This window comes from Chiloscyllium punctatum, chromosome 39 (genome assembly GCF_047496795.1).
Source record: "Chiloscyllium punctatum isolate Juve2018m chromosome 39, sChiPun1.3, whole genome shotgun sequence".
NCBI classification, from domain to species: domain Eukaryota; kingdom Metazoa; phylum Chordata; class Chondrichthyes; order Orectolobiformes; family Hemiscylliidae; genus Chiloscyllium; species Chiloscyllium punctatum.
This window is the reverse complement of record NC_092777.1, coordinates 56882587-56906627: the sequence shown is the minus strand read 5'-3', so window position 1 is coordinate 56906627 and position 24041 is coordinate 56882587. Positions and strand designations below refer to the sequence as shown.

The 24041-nt window shown below is 43.2% G+C and overlaps 2 protein-coding genes across 2 annotated transcripts in view; one reads left to right on the top strand and one right to left on the bottom strand.

The window, feature by feature from the left end:
* notum1a (notum, palmitoleoyl-protein carboxylesterase a) overlaps positions 1–21770 on the top strand; it is a 43695-nt gene extending 21925 nt beyond the window's left edge. The window contains exons 7-11 of the mRNA XM_072558781.1: positions 9498–9689; positions 11177–11277; positions 12838–12985; positions 14632–14679; positions 20926–21770. Of these exons, the coding sequence (XP_072414882.1) occupies positions 9498–9689; positions 11177–11277; positions 12838–12985; positions 14632–14679; positions 20926–21232 (796 nt within the window). The 3' untranslated portion in view covers positions 21233–21770. The remainder of the gene's footprint in view (positions 1–9497; positions 9690–11176; positions 11278–12837; positions 12986–14631; positions 14680–20925) is intronic.
* Positions 1–24041, bottom strand: part of aspscr1 (ASPSCR1 tether for SLC2A4, UBX domain containing) — a 337421-nt gene that overhangs the window by 284522 nt on the left and 28858 nt on the right. The window contains exon 2 of the mRNA XM_072558780.1: positions 14443–14480. Within this exon, the coding sequence (XP_072414881.1) occupies positions 14443–14472 (30 nt within the window). The 5' untranslated portion in view covers positions 14473–14480. The remainder of the gene's footprint in view (positions 1–14442; positions 14481–24041) is intronic.

Sequence of the window (24041 nt, the reverse complement as noted above, 5' to 3'; positions counted from 1 at the left end):
GGTTGGTGAGTTGCTCTGACATTGGGTGACCTGATAGTGTGGCTGTGTAGCTGTTCTAACCTGGCCAGAACTCCAAATTGCTGCCTCAAGGCCGCAGACAGATAGGTGGCAGCAACACAGGAGAGAAATACTGCGCGTGACTGATCTTAAAAAGAAACAGAAAGAGCTGGAGAACAGGTCTGGCAGCATCTGCAGGGACTGAAACTGATTTAACATTTCAAGTCCAATATGACCATTCTTCAGCATTAGTCAAGAGTGTGGTGCTGGAAGAGCACAGCAAGTCAGGCAGCATCCAAGGAGCAGGAGAATTGATGTTTTGGGCATAAGCTCTTCATCAGGAATCCCCCACCCAAACATCAATTCTCCTGCTCCTCAGATACTGCCTGACCTGCTGTGCTTTTCCAGCACCACACTCTCGACTCTGATCTCTAGCATCTGCAGTCCTCACTTTCTCCATTCTTTAGCATTAGCTTACTGGTAGGAAAATGTCAACCAAAAGATTTGGGAAGTAAGAATAGAAAACATGATTAAAATAGTAACATTTTAAATGAGAAAGCAGAGTAGCGGGAGCATGACTTGTTGAAACATGAATAAATGAATACCTTTTATTTCTCATCCATGGGATGTGGGTAATGCTGGTAAATCTAGCTCTTATTGCTCATCCCTAATTGCCATTGAGAAAGGTGTATTGCCTTCCTGAGCTGCTGCAGACTGAGTGGTGTAGGTGCTCTGTGTGGGCAGCGAGGGATTTCCAGAGTTTTGACCTAGTGACAGCGAAAGGACAATGATATGTTTCTAAAGCAAGATGATGTGTGACTTCGAGGGAAACCTGGAAGTGGTGATGCTCCCATTTACCTGTTGTCTTGTCCTTATACCTGGTCGAATTCAAGGTTTTGGGCAGTGCTGTTTAAGATACCTTGGTGAGTTACAACAGGGCATCTTGAAGATACTGCATCCACAATGAACCGATGGCGGAGAATGTGGACAGTTAAGATTATAGAAGGGGTGCTGAACAATAAGGCTGCCTTGATTTGGAAGCTGTCAAGCTATTTTGATAGGTTTTGGAGCTGCACTGATCTGGGCAAGTGTAGAGTATTCCATCGCACTTTGACTTGTGCCTTGTAGGTGGCAGACAGACTTTTGGGATCAGCAGCAGAGACACTGGCTACAAAGTACTCAATCTCTGACCACTTCCTTAGCCATAGTGTCAATATGGCTAGTTCAGTTAATCTTCTGGTCATTTATGAACGTCAGGATTTTGATGGAGTGAGATTTGGTCAAGATAATGTAATAGAATGACAATACATGTGGGTGCAGATCCCTTCATTACGTGAGGAATTTGTGAATGGAACCAATACTGTGCAACCATCAGAAAATATCCCCATTTCTGATACTTGAAAAGGAATGTTATTAATGAAGCCACTGAAAATGAATACTGTCCTGAGGAACTCCCCAGTGACGGTGATAAAACGGTTGGGTTCCAACAACCAGAACCATCTTCCTTTGTGCCCAATATAACTGAAAATGATGGTACCCCTTTACCCTGATTCCTATTGATGCAATTGTTACTGTAGTTCCTTGGTCAAATGTTGCCTTGATGTCAAGGGCAGTTATTCGCTCCACTCCTCTGGAATTCAACTCATTTGATTTGATTCATTGTTGGCACATGTACCAAGATACAGTGAAAAGTGTTGTTTTGCATGCTCTAATAGGGAGATCATACCCATACAAACAGCAGAATACAGTGTTACAGACACAGAGAAGGTGCAGAGAGAGAGAGATCAGAATTAACATGCGAGAGGTCTGTTCAAAATGGGGAAGAAGCTGTTCTTGAATCTGCTTTTACATGTATTCAAACTTTCATGTCTTGTGCCTAATGGAGGAGAGTGGAAGAGAGTATAACTGGGGTGGGATGGTGTAATGGTCTGGGCTGCCTTCAGAAGTCTGTGTAGTTTCTTGCGGTTGTGGGAACAGTAACTGCTGTACCATGTTATGATGCATCCAGATAGGATGCTTTCTATGATGTATCTACAAAAATTGGTAAGAATCATTGTGTACATGCCGAATTTCCTTAGCCTCTTGAGGAAATAGAGGCGTTGTTGTGATTTCTTGACCGTTATGTCTATGTGGGTGGACCAGGATAGATTGTTGGTGATCATCCCTCCCAGGAACTTGACCCTCTGGGCCATTTTTGGAGGAAGGTTGCAATGGTCAGGAGTTGAGAGGTCCTGGCAGAATCCTGCAACTGAAGATGTTATTGCTGGGTAAGTGGCAGATGTTTGCACCATCAATGATATCTCCCATCATTCAGATGATGATTGAGAGGAGTCTGGATTGGGAATATCCTATGGTTGTGAGTTGGCATGGATCAAGTTTTGAATCTTTGTGTAGTTGATCGTGATGGATAAAAGTCAGCGGGGGAAAATCCCTTTGGATATGGTGTACAGAGGTTTCATAAATACCTTTATATAGGTTTATCTGTAGGCAAACTTGAAAGATTTGCTCCATGAATGAAAGTGTAGTAAAAGTGGCAACATGGGTGCATAGTTTCTATGACGACACAATAAGCATTGTCAACATTGATTGTTGTTAGATATTTCAATGAGAGAAATTCAATAAAGAATCCAGTCAGCTTAAGGCAACCTTGATTTGATAATCGAAAAACAGTCGCCCATTTTTATAATTCCATTTCCAACAAAAGGAATTGGCAGGAATGGGAAGCTACACGTGAAGACAGGTCAGAAGTAAGTTAAACCTTTTGCTCAGGTAAAGTGCTCCAGTAACTTTTCACACAATTATTATGACAGTGGAGGCTATGTCAAGTAAATTAGTAGCACTAAAGAAAGAAAGATCTGTACTTACGCAGCACATTTCATGACTGATGGACACATCAAGAGGTTTTACGGCTAATTAGTTTGTATCGAAGGGTGGTCATTGTATTACCATAGGAAAAATTACAGCCTATTTTTTCACAGCAAGTTTCCATAAATGGCAAGATGATAAAGACTAGATAATCTATCTTTGTGCACGGGGGGTGTGCAGGGTGAATTTGTGTTGAGTGTTTGGGAAATTCTTACATAGATAGCTTTATGCGGTGTCTCAGAAGGTTTTGGGAATGTATTCAGTGAATATTGAGACAGAGGGGGGTTCAGCCTGATGTCAAAGAGATTCCAGTTTACCCAACAGCTTGAAATTTACTCGGTGATGCCAGTGCCAAAGTGTGAGTGCAAAATAATTGATCTCCTTTTATCTCTATTTGCTCTTTGTGGAATTTTGGCAGCAACACCAAAGCAAAAGCAGATGGATTCTGTACCCTGGAACATGGAACCACTTTATCTATGGGCAAAACTTTGTAGTTCTTCCAGCTGCTGGTTGGCATTTCTGGCTGCTTGGAGTCATAGATGTTGCTAGAGACAATAAATATTGTTTTGAACAATTTTATGGATGGTCATAAAAAGCAAAATGCTCAGCAGGTCCTGATTACAGATTTTTAACCTGAGGCATTGCGCCTTCCTTCCTGTTTCCACAGTTTCACAGATGCTGCCTGACCCACTGAGTATTTCCAGAATGTTCTGCGTTAATTGTAGGAAAGCTTTCATGCCCTAGGTTTTTGAAGTTTTGAGGGATTTTTGTGACTGTTAATTTTTTGCCCACATCTGCCCTCTCTCCTCTGTCCATCATCCTTTCCACTTCCTCGCTTCCTCAATTCTCTCCTCCCCTCCCCCGCCCCCCCCCACCCCCCCACCCCCGACTCTGTGTTTTCTTTTTCTCATCTCTCCGGGCAATTGCTCATTCCAAGTCATTCTGGAGGCAGCTAATGCCCTTCAGTACTTGGCCCAAGTTAGTGGCTCCTCATCTGAGAATTTGAGTGGGGAGCACAGGCAAGCTATTCTGTGGGGGTATGAGAGATATCCTTTCCTCATTGGCCATGCATTCACTTGAAGCTGAATTTAGTACCTCAAGGAGCTGCACTGGTTGTGTTCAAGCACAAAGCAGGGATTGAAACTAGAATCTTGTTAGCATGGTTCGGTTCAGCATTGGAAGCTGTATTTAATCACTAGGAAACACAATGAGCTGTGCTTTTGCGGTTTGCCCCATCTGAAAAACACCAGGGAGCTGGTGAAAATATTTGAAACGACATCAAGGCAGAAAGGTTATGTCAGCACACCCTCTGAATCTCTTTTGAGACCTTTTACAATCATTAGAAAGAGGGCATGTTGTTCCAACATTACGGGCTGGATTCAAAGCAAGGTCCCACAGATTAAAGGGGATGCTCTGTTACCCACTGTGCCACCCAGTCTTTGATTATATTTATTTTTATTGTGGAATTGCTATTAATGGTGGGGTAACCCTTTCCATGGGAAAACATTGTTTTATGTGGCTGTGTTATAATCACTATTATTACTATTATGCAACTAGATCCAAAGACATCTGAAATGTCAGAGACTGCTTTCGTTCATTAATGCAAAACTCCCAAGTCCGATTCTCCCTAGCTGATTTGGAATACCTTCATTTAAAAAAAGCTCCAAGAATTAATGTCCGCACATCCTCCAATCTGAGATTCACAATGATGGGATGTGGGGTATGGTGAGGGGTGGGGTGGGATGCTCTTCGGATGGTCGGTGCGGACTCGATGGGCTGAATGGCCCGCGTCCACACTGTAGGGATTCTATAATTCCAATGAATGGAAGTGAGGACAGCGAACAAGTAGACTGTCTTGATTTCATCGATTCAAGCGTTAATATTCATGGATATTGGTGAAGGTCAACAATAACTTCTGACTAGGAAGAAAGCTCAGTTCTTTATTGTCGTGAATTGAATAACAATCCAAGGTTCATGTTTGATAATTAAGCATGAAATTTATAAGACTCGTAGTTTCTCGGAGTTTGTGATGTCACTTCCATGAATGTATGTGACATGTGACATAATTCAATCAACTGACAGAATTGCACTTGGATATTCCAACCTAATCCTGCCCATAACAGCTGGTAGACACACATTGAGCAGGAGTCAGGAAGGTTGTTTTGATATTTCTTAAAAGGCGACGAGAGCACAGCCGTCATCATTCATTTCATTACAAAACGCAAGCATGTCCTTTAATTACTGAGCCGTAACTCAGCTGATTCTTATTCCTCCTCTCGTTTGCTACACTGCCATTATTTTCCTGCTAAGAATGAAGACGACATAATTCAATCAAGAACACCCTAGAGTGAGGTCCTACAGCACGTTACCATTTAATGAAGGGGATCAGAGCTTAGTTGGAGCATTTTGGAATATAATGGAATGATGTAAAAAATGGATGGGAGGGGCAAACAGATGACAAGGAGATGAAGATAGATCATTATGCAGGGTCATTGCAATGTGAGCTGGAACAGAAGCTTAAACATCAACCTTTCCCATTTTACTTCCTTGTGTTCTGCTTGTGTTGCTGAGGGAGACTTCAGGCTGTTGTTCACTCATTTTACGTGCTTAGTAGAAATGGGTTGTTGGTTCCAAGATCCAGTTCTGCACATCTGTTTTAGTAACATGATGAATGTTTTGCATATTAAGAGGTTCAATTTTATCAGGCGTGGGACCTGGATAATTGGTTACATTTCTGAGTTGTGAGAAAGTGATTTTATCATAGATTTTCCATGTTGATAGAGTTCGATAACTATGAATGAATATCTACATAAATAATCATTGACTTCTTTCAAATAAAGAAGCATTTTCAATCATGCAGGACCTATCATGACCTGAGAATATTGCAAAGCTCTTTTAATAGCAAATGAAGTGTAGTTGCTTTATGAAGTGCAGTTACTGTTGTAATGTAGGGCGTTATATTGAGTCAAAGAGTGTGGTGCTGGAAAAGCACAGCTGGTCAGGCACGAGAGTCGACATTTCGGACATAAGCCCTTCATCAGGAATTAAGTATTATATCGACTATAGTTAAAAATCACACAACACCAAGTGATAATCCAATAGGTTTATTTGGAAGTACTAACTTTCAGGGCAGTGTTCCTTCATCAGGTAGCTGTGGAGCAGGACCATAAGACACAAACTTTATAGCAAAAGATCTCAGTGTCATGCAACTGAAACAAAATATTGAACAAACCTAGATTGCTGTTAAGTCTTTTATCCTTTAGAATGGGTTGCAGGTTTTGGTTCATTAACATGTAAATCCCAGACCTTCTTTCCAGTTACATTCTATGTCATTTGATCCTGCTCCACAGCTACCTGATGAATGAGCAGTGATCTGAAAGCTAGTGCTTCCAAATAAACCTGTTGGTCTCTAACCTGGTGTTATGTGATTTTTAATTTTGTCCTCCCCAGTCCAACACCGGCTCCTCCACATATTGACCAAATAGTAACTTGGTACTGGCTGAGTTTGTGAAAAGTGATATATAAATACAAGATAATCTTTACATTTTTATATTTTCTTTGTCTCCATATTTGCAATTCTTTTTCCTTATTTCCTTACAGAAACTAAACTTTTATTTAATATATAATATGTGTTATCTTATACATATTAACACATTTTAGACACAAGATATAGAGTCATAGAGACATAAAGCATGGAAACAGACCCTTCCATCCAACCCGTCCATACCGACCAGATATCCCAACCCAATCTAGTCCCACCTGCCAGCACCCGGCCCATATCCCTCCAAACCCTTCCTAATCATATACATCTTCAATAAAACTCCCTCACATAGACTCAGAAGCTCAATAAGTAAACTAACTTGTTATAATAGTAAATTCTGGCTTTCATATCAAAGAAAGTGGACTTAACAAACAGGGCTGTTTCAGGCTGTTAACAGGTGCATTATTGCCTGCCGTGCTTTTCCAGCACTCCACTTTTGAGATGCATTATCATCCCTCACCTTAAAGTGGACAAATCCTGAGGGAATTACAAACCATCTCCATCTTTCTGCTCCAGAGAATCATCACACTCTCAATGTCACCATACATTCAGCCACAGTTTGCACCATCGTCTCAAATGCTGTTTGTAGCAAGTTAAAAAAATGTAATCAATCCCTCCTCTATGAAGATAGTGCTTGTTTATAGTCTTGCTCCACCCTTCAATTTCAGCTATTACTATGATATTAGCAGAATCCACTAATTGTCTCAAGGCAAGAGTCTAGAGTCTGCAATAAGACTGGGTGATTTTTGAAGAGTTAAATGAAGCACACCCTTTAAGGCAGATCTTTGATCTTGCTGAGGTGTCCATACTGAATACATAGGGATAGTCTGAAATGCGAAGTCAGTTAGGCTTTACGAATTCTGGAGTTTAGCTCTGCTGGTGGCTCCTGATTGCTGGTCCTCTATTGCACGATCAATATTTAAATAAATCACTGCAGTCTAAACAATCGCAGAACTGTCTTAATGTGTTTTTTAAGAAATAAACCAACTTGTTTGAACATGTAATGATGCAGCTCTTACGTCCTGAGAGGTGAGTGAAACCTGAACCTGCTGACCGAAAGGTCTGTTTTCATGCTGTACGTCTCTATGACTCTATATCTTGTGTCTAAAGTGTGTTAATATGCTGACCAAGAGATAGGGACATTACCCCTGCACTGCAAGGTCATCTGTTAGATATTTTCAAATCGATCCTGTTTAGATGTGTGGTTACACACCTTTGGAGCAGGTGGGATGTGAAACTAGGCCTCCTCTGTCAGAGGTAGGGACACTATCACTACACCATAAGAACACTTTCATCAAATATCTTGATCTTCTCTGAAGTGAAGAATTCCACTTTCTATTTGTGTCAACTACAGTACGTCATCTTTGGAATCACTCTCAAATCGTTTCTGCATTCTCTTCCATGCCTTCATCTTCTTCCTAAACCACGCTGGACACAATATTCCAGCTGAAGCCAAGGCAGAGTTTTATAAGAATGCATCACTCTGCTTAGCTTAATGCTTTATGACTCTAGTTAAAAAGCTGAGGATCCCTGGCGCTGCCATTTTACATCTTCTCAACCTGCCCTGCCACCTTGGTGATTTATGCACATACAGCAGCAGTCCCTTCACTCCTTTAGAGTTAGACCCTTTGTTTTATATTGCCTCTCCTCATTCTTCCCCTCAGACCAAAACATATTGCTTCGCATTCCTCTTCATGCAAGTTCATCAGCCATATGTCCGTCCACTACACCAATCTGTGAACGTGGCACCATGCAGATTGAATTTAGGGCTACTCAGGCTCGCTCATTGCTAATCAGTTTACGTTACATTTTTATGCAGGCGCTTCAGATATTCTGTATCTTTGTTGCCGTTTTGTTTTATGGCCCATGTGGTCCTAATTATCTCCTTCTGGGTCCCGTGACTCTCCAGATGTGGAAAAAAAACACAAACCAAATAAATAAAGCTTGAAGCTGCTCAGCATCTCTCTCCTATCATCCTATCCCGACTATTAACATTCCAGCCCCAAATAGAACCCACTTAAAGGATCTGGTGTACAATTTGAGGAGGGTAAAATATAGAAGGGGTCAATGAAAGTAGTGTCTTCACAGCTCACATGGTCTCCTTACTTTGCCAATCAATCTTATGTCACTAAAGGAAGGCGTAGTGCATATCTTTAGTGCGGTAATAATCCCTCTTTAAAGAAATTGAGTTGTAATAGTTTTGTGTTTTGCTTTTTTGCAGTCATTACATTCCGCAGCAGCTCCGATTCACTGGCACTGAGTTGCATGTTTCGGTCTGAGGGTGTGCAGAATAGGCAACTGAGCTCTGTCCTTAGTTATCAGAGCTTCTCCAGGTCAAGCAGCATCAGCTCAGAGGAGTGAGGCTGTCTGAAACACTGTCAGGAAACACAACATGACCCAAACCAGCAGTACATCTGCTGATCTCCTGGTTAAATGTAAACACACACATGGTGTTGGAAGTGATTGTATAAGAATGGATTTGTATTTTATAATGGAACATACAGTGCCAGTTACGGTGGAGAATGTGTGTATTTTATGGCCATGTTGTGGAAGTGCCAGTGTTGGACTGGGGTGGACAAAGTCAGAAGTTGCACAACACCAGGTATTAGTTCCAATGGGTTTATTTGAAATCACAGTGCTGACGTTGTATTATATAGGACATTCTGTGTTGGGGAAGCAGTATTCCCTGCCTGAGCACAAAAACCCTTGAAAGTTGGAATTGGAAGAAGTATTACTATTTTTAAGTGTTTTGGATAAAAAGTTAAATTTAGGTCCTGTCGACTGTTTTGGGATCTAAGAGATATCATCCAATGTTTTCAAAGAAGAGCAGACTTGTCCTGGTCAATATTTATCCTTCAACCAGTATGTAACAATCAGAATATCTGGCTATTATCATATTACTGTGCACGGGATCTTGCTGTGTGTGCCTACATTGCAACAGTGCTTACACCGCAGAAGTAATCTATTGGGCTTCAAGATGCTTTAGGGGCATCTTGAGGTTATGCAAGTCCAAACACAAATGCATGTTTTTCAAAAATGAAATCTTATCTTTTGTTGTAAAGTTGTTAATGGGAGCGTTTGTCTGTCTGACTAGTGCTGGCGGGACAGGGGTGCTCCTGAATGTAGACAGAGTGGCCGAACAGCTTGAAGAGCTTGGAGTCCATGGAGTGCAAGTTCGCGGTCTGGCTGATTCAGGCTGGTTCCTGGACAACAAACAGTACCAGAGGACTGACTGCATCGACACAATATCATGTGCCCCCACAGAAGCGATCAAGAAAGGAATAAGGTAAAGACTTCTGCTTCTCTTGTGAGCTTCCATCTCTCAGAGCGTCCAGCTGAATAGGTTAGTTCTGATATACTTCTTGGTCATTGCACTTGATTGACAGCAGTAATTCCACGACATGTGGTAACATAATGACTAAAGCTACCTGAGTATCATCTGGCTGGATAAACTTCTGTCAATGGGTGGAATCTGGGCTCTCACTTATAATATGGTTCAAGTACTCATCTACAAAGATGAAATTATCACTGGTATACCTGACAACGAGGGTTAATATTTGTATCTCTACATGACTCTGAATGAGCAAAAGGCCTTGGGATATATACTTCAGAAATTTCTTTATTTTTAGGAATATTAATTTAACTAACTATTACAGGAGGTATCCTGCAATGATAGATCATGGGGTGGCGTTTCGAAAAAGCACGCTGAGTGCAGAAGTTAACTTCCATCAAAGTTCACCATGTTCTTGTATGAGAAGTACTTGCATGTACTCAACAGTTTCCATCACCATGAAAATTATTCTTCTCTGGCAAGTTTTTGAATAAAGAATATTCTGCACTCAAAGCAGTTCAGAGACAGTTAACTTATTTCTGGGATTGGAGAATTATTTAATGAAGAGGGGTTGAGCAGGTTGAGGGGAGCTGAGAAGATTGAGAAGTCAGACATATTGGGATACGTAAGATTCTGAAGGAAGTGAAGGGTGGATGCTGACAGGACATTTCCTCTTCTGAGAGAGTCAACAACTAGAGGACACAAGTTAAAAATTTAAGACTGAGGCAAGGAGGATTCTTTATCCCTCAGCGAGTTGTGGAATTCTCTTCCCTCAGAGAACAGTGGGGGATAGAGTGTTGAATGTATTCCAGGTTGAATTTTATAAATGTTTGTTCTAGAGTGTTGAGGATGATGAGGAAATGAAATTAAGTCCACAGTTGGATCAGCCATGGTCTTATTGAATAGCAGATGGACCATTCCTTGTGTTCTTATCCAAAGTATCTTAGCCACTCATTTTTTAATTATAGGCATTAACAGCAAATACCGTAGAAAATGGACTAATTACTCAGAGCCACTTTCTGCTGATTTATTTCACGTCATCTACTTTTCATCGAAACTGAAAAGAATCCAAAGGAATTGTAACTGCGCCAAATGAAGAGTAGAAGGGGACTTTAGAGGATTAGGGTGTGCAGCCACAGTTGGAAGAATGGATTTAGGGTTAGGGTTAGTTATGATCTCTCTTGAAGGACAGCACATGCTTGAGGGGGTGAATGGCCCATTCCTGCTCAAATATTCTACTAACAACATTTGGGAACCAACATGATTGGGTTCATTTGTTTCCCTGAGCTGCTTCATTGCTCGTGAGTTGCAGGTCCTCTGAGACCACACAAATGCCTCAATTTAGTCGGAGGAAATCCACCCCCCCTTCCTTGTGTATTGGACCCAAATTCTTGTTCTTGAGTGATGGTGTGAAATGATTAAAACATCTTCCATGTTTTCAGATACTGGAATGGAGTTGTCCCTGAACTTTGCAAGCAGCAGTTCAGAGGAGGAGAAGAGTGGAACTGCTTCTTTGGATACAAGATATATCCAACATTAAGAAGTAAGATTTAAATAAAAAATGTAACAATATCAAAGTCTGTCTGATCAATAAGGCATGCTCAAATTATCTGGAGTTTCCCTAGTCAGTCATCTCAGCTTCAGGGTGTCTCTGCAGGAGTTCCTCAGTGTAGTGTCAGGCCTAACCCATCTTCAGTTGCTTCATCAATGACCTTCCCTCCATCATAAGGTCAGAAATAGGGATGTTCGCTGATGATTGCACAATGTTCAGCACTGTTTGTGATGCCTCAGATACTGAAGCAGTCCATGTTCAAATGCAGCAAGACCTGGACACGATCCAGGCTTGGGCTGACAAATGGCAAGTAACATCCACACCACAAAAGTGCCAGGTTATGACCATCTCCAAGAAGAGAGATTTGCTTTTTGATATTCAATGGTATTACTGTTCTTGAATCTCCCATTTAGCAGCATTCTGGGGGTTACCATTGACCAGAAACTGAAGTCGACGAATCATAAAAATACTTTGCCTTCAAGAACAGGTGAGAGGCCAGGAATTCAGCAGTGAGTAGTTCACTTCCAGTCTCCCCAAAGTCTGTCCACTATCTAAAAGACCCAAGTCAGGAGTGTGATGGGTGCAGCTCGAACAATCCTTATGAAAATTATCACCATCCCGGACACAGCAGCCTGCTTGATTAATACCAATTCACCAGCTTCAGCATTCACTCTCTTCTCCACCAACACACAGCACCAGCTATTGGCAAGATGTACTGCAGCAATTCACCTTCAAAATCCACAACCTCCATGACCTAAAAGGACAAAGGGCACCAGAGACAGAGGAACACTGCCACTTGCAGGCTCCCCTCCAAGTTCCTCACCATCCTGATTTGGAAATACATCACTATTCTTTCACTGTAGCTGGGTCAAAATCTCTCCCTTTGTTGGCGTCCCTATGCTCTCCAAGACAGCAGCAGTTCAAGAAAGCAGTTCACCATCATCTTTACCAGGGAAATTCGGAATGAGAAACAAATGCTGACCTAGACACTGACCCCTACATCCCATGGACAAATAAAGAGAAAAAAAAAATCTCTGGTAACAGGGGTCTCAAATTGCCCTCAGATTTCTCAAAGGTAGATTTGCAGTGAACCCAGATTAATGATAATTGACAAAGGGGGTCAGTTGTAAAGATGGAGAGAATTTGTTTTATGTAAAATGTTTAGGTCTGGTGCAGAACACTGCTTGAAACAAATTAAGAAGTAGTCTTGAGAAAGAAGTTAGTTAAATAATGAAGGGAAAAATGTTTTGAAGGGTAATACAATAAGAATGTAGGGATGGCTGATGAACTAATTGGTAATTACCTTCAGAGCTCCAACACCGGTACGATTGGCTGAATATTCTCCTTCCATGTTATACAAAACCAGAAAACTTTGTAACCAGAGTTTCAATGAGTAATAGGTCTAAGATTCTTTCACTTGACTGGGACATCCAGATTTTATTACAGCAAATCCTAATGCACAGACCTTCACTGGGACCTAAGGTATTTCTCAGAGGACGTTTTATGGAGAAAAGTCACAGAAAATCTGACTTTGTTCTGTTCCTTCCAAAGGCCCGTTGTTTGTGGTCCAGTGGCTCTTTGATGAAGCACAGCTTACCGTGGATAATGTGCATCTCACAGGGCAACCAGTTCAAGAGGGACAGTGGAACTACATTCAGAACCTGGGAAGAGAGTTGAAAAATACTCTTAAGGACGTACCGTAAGTTTTGTCAGCTCTATGACCTTGTTAAGTCCCCATTTTGGCTCTGTTTAACATCTGTCCCAGGTTTCAGTAGTGGGAGGGAGAGCTGAAGTTTTTGCCTCCCTCCCACACAAAGGGTGTGCGGCTGGAGGAGCTGCCTGACTAACCAGTGAGTTCCTCGCCTTACACCCTAAATAGAACAGTCTCCACATGAGGACTTGGATACATCTGGAGGACGTGTCTGGAAACTCGGAAAGACAGAGTTTCATTAAGAGTATGCAAGGCAGACAGACCTTGGGGTTCATGTATATAAATGTTTGAAGGCAGGAAACCAAATTGAGAGAGTGCTCGAGGAGGTATAGGGCACCTCAGGCCTCATAACTGGAGCTGATCAATAGAAACAACAAGGTTGTGCTGGTTAAACCACAATTGAAGGGCTGTTTCCAGTCCTGTTCAGTACACTTTAGGAAGAATGTAAGGTGCTTTAGAGGTTGCAGAAGTGATTTACCAGAATAGTTTTGTGGATGAGTGATTTGAATTAAATGATTAGTTTGGACAAACTGGGTTTTTCTCATTGGGGCAAAGGAGATTGAGGGGAAATCTAATGGAGGTGTAAGGAAGACTTTTGTTTCCTATTGAGTGGCAATGACCTAGAAATTTTCCTAGTGGGAGATTTGGTGGTGGCAGGAGTGGTTTGTGAGGGGGTTGGGGGTGTTTGGGTGGGGGGGAGTGGGGGGGGGGGGGGAGTTGTTAGGGCTAGGGTGGTGGAAGAACAGGTTATCAATGATTTCAAAAGGAGATTGGATGGCCACTTGAAGGAAATCAATTTGCAGGCTACCAAGATGGAATGAGGGATTGCTTGATTTGCTCTACAGAGAAATAGCATTGACTCAATGAGCCAAATGGTTTTGTTCTGGCTGTGAATGACTTTTACAGCTGTAATTATTTCAAGACAGTAGATCTTTAGTGTCCTGGACTGCCTTTCTCAGTTGTATTCTGATCTAAGTCTACACCAATCCAAAAGACCTGCAATCTGCATCCAATTACTCTATTCCTTTCTTCAAAGGAGTGAGTCATTTCAATTTCAATATATGACAATCTGGATGGGTGTATAAATAGGAAGGGTTTTGACGGATATGGGTCAAATGCTGGCAAATAGGGCTAGATTAATTTAGGATACCTGGTTGGTATGGACGAGTTTCCCTGCTGTATAGCTCTATGACTCTATGACTGTAAATAAGGTTAATGTACATCAATAAATACAAACATAAATCCAGCATATATATGCGGTGTCGTCATTTTAATTATTTAAATGCTCGGCCACAATAAATCATCCAAAAGCTGTGATATTCCTAAAATCATTCAGCCTACATTGCCTGTGCAACATTTGCACCTCACCCCTGTTCATTTCCCATAATCTGACAAGACTTTTCTCTAATCTCTATTCTTTTTAAATCTACAATTCAATCTCCTACCTTTCTTTCAGGCAGTGCATTCCACATCATCACAACTCCTGTAGAAAGACAAAATAAGAACAATTCAAGAAAAGCAGAAATTGGGACTTGATGAAAATAAATTTTGTGTATTGTGTTGACAGCTAAAAGCACAAGTTTGGACACTATAAATTGTTCATGAAATTGTTCATGTTTTGTTTTTGGTTTCAGGGCTGTTTTTGCACCTGCATGCTTGTCTCATGAGGTGATCACAAAAAGGTAAGATTTTAAAATCATTCAAAAGAGAAGTGTTCATTGAGCCTATGTGGCTTTTCTTTTTTAACTGAAATTCTTTCACTGGTCTTATATTCCTTCAGTTAACAACAGTAACGGCACTTTAAAAGCTAAGAGTGATGTGTGAAACAGTTTGAGGTGTCTCAGTGTGTCTGGGATCTATATAAAACTGATTCAATTTCTAACTTCTTTGTGAAACATTCAGTAACTTATATTCACATTCTATTTGTCCAAAGTTCGTAGTCCAATAAACTAATAAGCATTTGGAATGTCATGACAATCATGGCTATTTGCCCTTTCTGCCCTTGCCCTTAACTTCACTTGAACATGATTCTATCTAAATTCCAATTGAAACTTTAATTTCCAATGTCACCAGTCTTCCACTTGTCCTTAAGCCCCTACAGTCCTGTTGTATCTACCTCCCTCTGTCCTACACTTCTCTTAGGATTTTTTGAGCAGTAACACACTGCTGTCTAGCACCAGGGTCCCAGGTTCGATTCCAGCCTCGGGTGACTGTCTGTGTGGAGTTGGCACATTCTTCCTGTGTCTGCATAGGTTTCCTCTGGGTGCTCCGGTTTCCTCCCACAGTCCAAAGATGTGCAGGTCAGGTGAATTGGCCATGCTAAATTGTCCATAGTGTTAGGTGCATTAGTCAGAGGGAAATGGGTCTGGGTGGGTTGCCCTTCGGAGGGTCGGTGTGGACTGGTTGGACCGAAGGGACTGTTTCCACACAGTAGGGAATCTAATCTAATCTTAATTCAAAGTTAAAAGTCCCACAACACCAGGTTATAGTCTAACAGGTTTAATTGGAAGCACACTAGCTTTCAGAGTGTTGCTCCTTCATCAGGTGATTGTGGAGGGCTCAATCCTAACACAAAGAATTTACAGCAAAAATTTACAGCGATAGTTTCTCTTCTTTCATGTGTAAATCACAAAACCTTTTTTAAAAAAGTTGCATTCTCAGGTTAGCTGTTAACAATGGTAATAGCTAGACATCTCCAAATCAATCTTAATTCAGAACTACTGCAGCAACAATTACTTTAATATCGTTTAGTATCTTTAACGTAAAGACATCCCCCAAGGAAATTTATAGGTGGGCAGTCATTAGATGTAAGGAGAGAAATTTACAAATGTGACTCAAGCACCCTGGGTGAGAGAGAATTCTTTCACTGGTCTTATATTCCTTTAGTTAACAACAGTAACTGCACTTTAAAAGCTACGAGTGATGTGTCAAACAGTTTGAGGTGTCTCAGTGTGCCTGGGATCTATATAAAACTGATTCAATTACTAACTTCTTTGTGAAACATTCAGTAACTTATATTCACATTCTATTTGTCCAAAGTTCTTAGTCCAATAAACTAATAAGCATTTGGAATGTCATAACAATCATGGCTATGGATTAAACACTGGAAAATTGGGATTAAGGTAGATTTTGAGTAGCTTTCTGTTGATGAGGATTTGATGGCCTGACTGGCATCTTCCATAACATATAATTTTAGGATTCTATGAAATAAAAGTAGAGAATGTTCTTTGTGTAGCTAGTCTGAGGAAGGGATAGAGCTACAAGTTCTGATCACTAACGAGGGATTTTGTGAATGGTGCATCAACATGGGGTATTTCACGAGAGGCAAGGGATAGGTAAAAATACAGGGGAATGTTTTCCGATGAAATATTCCAGGAACTTAAAACTATTGTGTGACATCTGCACTCCTTCCTCACACTCCTTCCTCACACTCCTCCCACACACTCCAGCTCTCACACTCCAGCTCTCACACTCCTTCCTCACACTCCTCCCTCACACTCCAGCCCTCACACTCCAGCCCTCACACTCCCCCTCACACTCCAGCCCTCACACTCCAGCCCTCACACTCCAGCCCTCACACTCCCCCTCACACTCCAGCCCTCACACTCCAGCCCTCACACTCCCCCTCACACTCCAGCCCTCACACTCCATCTCTCACACTCCTCCCTCACACTCCTTTCTCACACTCCAGCTCTCACACTCCTTCCTCACACACCTTCCTCACACTCCTCCCACACACTCCAGCCTTCACACTCCAGCTCTCACAATCCAGCCCTCACCCTCCTCCCTCACACTCCAGCCCTCACACTCCAGCCCTCACACTCCTCCCTCACTCTCCTCCCTCACACTCCCCCATCACACTCCAGCTCTCACACTCCTCCCTCACACTCCAGCTCTCACACTCCTCCCTCACACTCCAGCTCTCACACTCCAGCCCTCACACTCCAGCCCTCACACTCCAGCCCTCACACTCCAGCTCTCACACTCCTCCCTCACACTCCTCCCTCACACTCCTCCCTCACACTCCTCCCTCACACTCCTTCCTCACACTCCTTCCTCACACTCCTCCCTCACACTCCAGCTCTCACACTCCAGCTCTCACACTCCAGCTCTCACACTCCTCCCTCACACTCCATCTCTCACACTCCTCCCTCACACTCCTTTCTCACACTCCAGCTCTCACACTCCTTCCTCACACTCCTCCCTCACACTCCAGCTCTCACACTCCAGCTCTCACACTCCAGCTCTCACACTCCAGCCCTCACACTCCCCCTCACACTCCAGCCCTCACACGCCTCCCTCACTCTGATCCCTCACCCTCCTCCCTCACACTCCTCCCTCACACTCCAGCCATCACACTCCTCCCTCACACTCCAGCCCACACACTCCAGCTCTCACACTCCCCCCTCACACTCCCCCCTCACACTCTCCCCTCACACTCCTCCCTCACACTCCGGCCCTCACACTCCGGCCCTCACACTCCTCCCTCACACTCCTCCCTCACACTCCAGCCCTCACACTCCAGCTGTCACACTTCTCCCTCACTCTGATCCCTCACACTCCTCACTCACGCTACTGTTTCACACTCCGCCCTCACACTCCGCCCTCACACTCCGCCCTCACACTCCTCCCTCACACTCCTCCCTCACACTACAGCTATTACACTCCTCCCTCACACTCCTCCCTCACACTCCTCCCTCACACTACAGCTATTACACTCCTCCCTCACACTCCTCCCTCACACTCCTCCCTCACACTCCTCCCTCATTCTCCTCCCTCTCCTCTCTCACACTCCAGCCCTCACACTCCTCCCTCATTCTCCTCCCTCACACTCCAGCTCTCACACTCCTCCCTCACACTCCAGCCCTCACACTCCTCCCTCATTCTCCTCCCTCACACTCCTCTCTCACACTCCAGCTCTCACACTTAGACAATAGACAATAGGTGCAGGAGTAGGCCATTCTGCCCTTCGAGCTTGCACCACCATTCAATATGATCATGGCTGATCATCCTTAATCAGTATCCTGTTCCTGCCTTATCTCCATAAACCTTGATTCCACTATCCTTGAGAGCTCTATCCAACTCTTTCTTAAATGAATCCAGAGACTGGGCCTCTACAGCCTTCTGGGTCAGAGCATTCCACACACGCACCACTCTCTGGGTGAAGAAGTTTCTCCTCATCTCTGTCCTAAATGGTCTACCCCGTATTTTTAAGCTGTGTCCTCTGGTTCGGCACTCACCCATCAGCGGAAACATGTTTCCTGCCTCCAGAGTGTCCAATCCTTTAATAATCTTATATGATTAAATCAGATCCCCTCTCAGTCTTCTAAACTCAAGGGTATACCACCCCAGTCGCTCCAGTCTTTCAGCGTAAGGTAATCCCGCCATTCCAGGAATTGACCTCGTGAACCTACGCTGCACTCCCTCAATAGCCAGAATGTCTTTCCTCAAATTTGGAGACCAGAACTGCACACAGTTCTCCCTCACACTCCTCCCTCACACTCCTCCTTCACACTCCAGCTCTCACACTCCTCCCTCACACTCCTCCCTCACACTCCTCCCTCACACTCCTCCCTCACACTCCTTCCTCACACTCCTTCCTCACACTCCTCCCTCACACTCCAGCTCTCACACTCCAGCTCTCACACTCCAGCTCTCACACTCCTCCCTCACACTCCATCTCTCACACTCCTCCCTCACACTCCTTTCTCACACTCCAGCTCTCACACTCCTTCCTCACACTCCTCCCTCACACTCCAGCTCTCACACTCCAGCTCTCACACTCCAGCTCTCACACTCCAGCCCTCACACTCCCCCTCACACTCCAGCCCTCACACTCCCCCTCACACTCCAGCCCTCACACTCCAGCCCTCACACTCCAGCCCTCACACTCCAGCCCTCACACTCCAGCCCTCACACTCCTTTCTCACACTCCTTCCTCACACTCCTTCCTCACACTCCTCCCACACACTCCAGCTCTCACACTCCAGCTCTCACACTCCTTCCTCACACTCCTCCCTCACACTCCAGCCCTCACACTCCAGCCCTCACACTCCCCCTCACACTCCAGCCCTCACACTCCAGCCCTCACACTCCCCCTCACACTCCAGCCCTCACACTCCCCCTCACACTCCAGCCCTCACACTCCAGCCCTCACACTCCCCCTCACACTCCAGCCCTCACACTCCATCTCTCACACTCCTCCCTCACACTCCTTTCTCACACTCCAGCTCTCACACTCCTTCCTCACACACCTTCCTCACACTCCTCCCACACACTCCAGCCTTCACACTCCAGCTCTCACAATCCAGCCCTCACCCTCCTCCCTCACACTCCAGCCCTCACAATCCAGCCCTCACACTCCTCCCTCACACTCCAGCCCTCACACTCCAGCCCTCACACTCCAGCCCTCACACTCCCCCTCACACTCCCGCTCTCACACTCCCCCTCACACTCCAGCTCTCACACTCCCCCTCACACTCCAGCCCTCACACTCCCCCTCACACTCCCGCTCTCACACTCCCCCTCACACTCCAGCTCTCACACTCCAGCCCTCACACTCCAACTCTCATACACATGCACTCCTGATTCTGATATCATTCTTAGTTCTAGCTGTAAAATGATCAACATTAAAAATAAGTTCAATTTTTGAAACTGAAATTTCAAAGTAGTTCTTTTGAATGCTTTCAGGGTTAATACCTGACAATAGTTAATGATTGGCATGGTCTTAAAGTTGTGTTAACAGCTGGATCACAATGGTCTCCAATAACCAACACTACATTTGAGCACAACACACTGGAGGTTTCTTTTAAAAAATCACTCACTCACAGGAAAACGACTCTTTTCAAATCAGCATATTTGCATTGGTTCATATCTGCAGAACATTCTAAAGTGCTTCCCTTTTTGAAATGCAATCACTGTTTTTCTGCAGGTGACGACCAGTGTGTAACCTTAATAAATGATCGATTTAATCTGATAATCTGACAGTGCTGCTGACTGAGCTATGCTCTTTCAAAAATGGGAGAAAGGATCCCTATTGAAATGATGGAAGTATGAGAGATCCCAAACACACTCTCATATCATTAAGTTGGAAACAAAATGACAAATCAGAAAGAACAGCAAGGTTTATAGTAAAAGACAGTATTGACATTGAAAATGGTATCTGCAGAATTCAGAAAATCCAGAAAGCCCTGGTTAAGTGCCACACCAAGTTTGCAAATTGCAGGAAAAAAGACTTGGCTGAAGGAATGGATCTGGGCGGAAGGGCATTTTGATCGTTCCAAACAATATTAGAAGGGAGGCCACATCAAAGGTGAAGGAATGGAAGGTAGTGCGTGCGGACAGGCTGAGATTGTATTGATTTGGGAGGACACCCATGTGGAACATAAATACCATCAATGACCAGTTCTGCCAAAAGTTATCCCACCTCCAAGTCTGATTGCACACAGTGAGGAAAATAATATATTTATTCCTGTGAAGAGAAAAAGAGTGGGCTGCTCAGCTTCGATAAATACGAATGTAATGAAAAAGTGAATTTAAGTGGTATTGTTTGGAGATGCTGATGGGAATTGTATTCCCATTACTTCCTTTAATCCATCACTGGCTGGACCAGCATTTATTGCTCAGAGGCCTCATTGCTGTGGGTCTGGAGTCACACGTAGTCCAGACCAAGTAAAGATGGCAGTTTCTTTCCCTAAAGGACATTAGTGAGCCAGGTAGGTTTACCCCTTCCATTGACAATGGTTTCATGGTCATCATTAGACTCTAAATTCCAGACTTTTTATTGAATTCAAATTTCACTGTTGCTATGGCAGGGTTTGAACCTGGGTCCCCAGAACCGTGGCCCTCTAAGTTAACAGTCTAATGATAACACAAGTCAGTCATTGCCTCCTCAAGCATGGCAGTTACTTTTTACATTTCGCTTCCAGCTACTGGTTGAATCTCCAAGTGAAAGGGATCTCCTTACCACGAGCACTGCACTGTTGGGATCGCAGCCTCCAAGATGGGAACAGAAATGGCAAGAATTCAATGAAGGGCTGTCCCATCCATCTGACTGATGGCTGCCACTGGCCTCACTGTAACCCTACCTGCCCCACCATCAGAGACCAGTACACAGGGCAGGAGATGACTGTTATACAATTCCTAATGCACATGGGTTTCGATATACAGAAGATGGCCCAGCAGCAAGGAATAGAGGTTAGCAAACTACTCGGGATGCTGAGCAGCGGGAGCTAAAATACCTGCTCGTTGGGACTGATGAGACGTTGAATGCGTTTTACAAAAGACAAACTGTCCACATGCAGCAGAGGAGCAGGCAGGCTTTTCTAACCGGACCTCAACAATCTCTCAAATCAAAACCTGCAAGGACACAGATAAAATACAAAGTGGTGGAAAGCACTGGATTGATCAATGAAACATAAGAGGAGGAAGGACCCTCGGTCTTTCTATGCAACTGACAGTCTTCACAGATTGGGTCACAGAACAAGAAGACAAAACATGGTGAAATGGATTCTTTTCCCTTTCAGTTAACAATGTAAAACCAGACAGTGGGATTCAAGCAGGAGATGCTGCAGTCAAAACTGATGCAAACTATAATGCTGTGTATTTTTTAACAAACTAAAACCTGTGCTAATTTGGTAATTTTACATATTTATTTTTATTATGTAAATCATATTTATAAGTGTAATGCAGGCAGAGAGCTAAATATGTTTCTTTATAAATTGTAAATACTGTCTCCTAGTCGCATGTTTTTGTAATGGAATTAAAACGATCTCATGACAATCACTTTGGTGTGTTCTGCGTTAGTCTGTGAACACTGGAAGATTCAAGATTTATTGCATTTTCATTTACTCATGTCTACCTTTTGCCTTACACAGAATAACACTGTTTACTTTAGATTCGGGCCATTCAGCTCATCTGATCTGTACTGATGTTGACATGCCCCTCTTCAGCCAACCCATTCAGAATTACCTTCTGTTTCTGACCCTCATTTGTTTGTCTTCTGACTCATCTTAAATGCATCTTTGCTATTCCCATCCATGTGGCAGTGAGTTTTGTATTCAAACCACTCTCTGGATAAAGTTGTGAATTTCTAGTTGGAGTTAATAGTGGCTATTTTACATGTATCACCTGCTTTTTGGTGATTTCTAATGGATGGTTTGTAACAAGCAAATCTTCTCACTGGGCTTATCCAATTGTGACAACTCCTGCTATCACCACGATAAATATGGAATCATACAGCACAGAACTAGGTGCCTTGGCCCACCATGTATGTGCTGACCGACAAACACCCAAACTGACTAATCCAATTGATCTGCAGTTGGTCTGTCGCCTACTATACCCTAGCATTTTTAAGTGCTCACCCAGTTGCCTCTTAAATGTTGTGAGAGCACCTGCCTCCAGCACCCTCTCAGGCAGCATCTTCCATACAATATACCATAAAAATATTTTATCAGACACTCAGCATTTCACATTGGACAACACCACTTCAAAGGATCCAAAAATTGCCATCATGGTTAAAATATATAAAACAGTAATGACACACAGAGCTCCAGTAGTCCCTGCAGAAGGATTGAACAGCCTGGTTAAGAATGGGACGTCTTGTACTGCTGTTTGTCCCTGAACTGCTCATAATTCATTCTCCTTGTGCAGCTGTTGAAGGAGATATGCCTCACTGAATGCAAAAGCTGTGTAATAAAGACCATTGTAATTCAGTGTTGGAATTTCACCCACACAATAAAAATTCATTCTTTTGTTGGTTGGGGTAATACGTCCAGCAATAAATTTGCTACTGGGCCAGTCCGAAGAACATGACATGGTCCGGTGACGAACATGATTAACTCTTCACAAACAGCAATCAACTCATTGTAGCCAAATATATAGCCAGTTGGACAGTGAATGTTATGTTAGCCTTTCCACTAAGCAGATAGGAGCATCAGTGTGGCCTTCATCTCTCCGTGAATTGAAGAAGGGTAAGGGAGTTTTCACCGTGTCCTGGCCAACATTAATCTTTCAAATGCACTGTTAAATAAATAAACTGAATAAATAAATAAATAAACTAAATAATCTGTAGTTACTGTCTCAGTATGGAGGAGAAAGTGGGGACTGCAGATACTGTCTCAGTCTAACAGTTTAAGATCCACAATTAATGCCATCAGCAAAATGTCAGGCACTGTCTCTCCTATCTCTCAGGTACTGACATTGTGCTTGTATTGTACACAGGAATTTAAGCAAAATTCGCTATCTCTTGATATCAAGGTTACTGGGTAATTATTTAAGACCATAAGATACAGGAGCAGAAATTAGACCAGTTGGTCCATCGAGTCTGCTCTGCCATTCAATCATGGCTGATAAATTTCTCAACCCGATTCTCCTGTTTCCTCCCTGTAACCCTTGATCCCCTTGACAATCAAGAACCTACCTATCTCTATTTGCTAGAAAAGTTGTGAATTACTTATTTATTCATCAGATAAATTATTCCAGTGTCATTCTAGCCTAGAAATCACAAAGGGCAACTTTCTTGAAGTATCTGCACTTTTGCAGTCAGCTATGTGCTGGATCTCTCTGTTGATCAGCACCTGGACAGCTTGGAGATGCATGTGTGCTCCAACAATCCCGTGAGTAATGCCAAAGGAGGCATCTGGCATGGCGACAAGGTTAGAGAGAGTTGTTAGGCAATGTGCGGGCTACGTAGTTCTCAACAGAAGAACAGGTAAAGGATGTCTGTGTGTCTCACCTGATGCACAGATAGAAAGTACAATGGCAAGACAGCTTTGGTTAATACGATGTTATTCTTTGCACTAAGCAGATAGGAACATCTATGGGATGAGACGTTGAATAAAAGGCCCACCATCAAAATAATGAGGACAATGATGTCTACCCAAGCTCCCCACAAAAAACAAAACTCACATGCAGGCCGATACCAGCGTCTATTGGCTAAGCTGTACAGTGAGGTATAGAGATGTGAATCTGGGAATCCCCAGTCAAGAATCCACAGACAGGAGACAACTGCATGAAGGCTTGTTGGCCATGTGTGTTGGGTCAG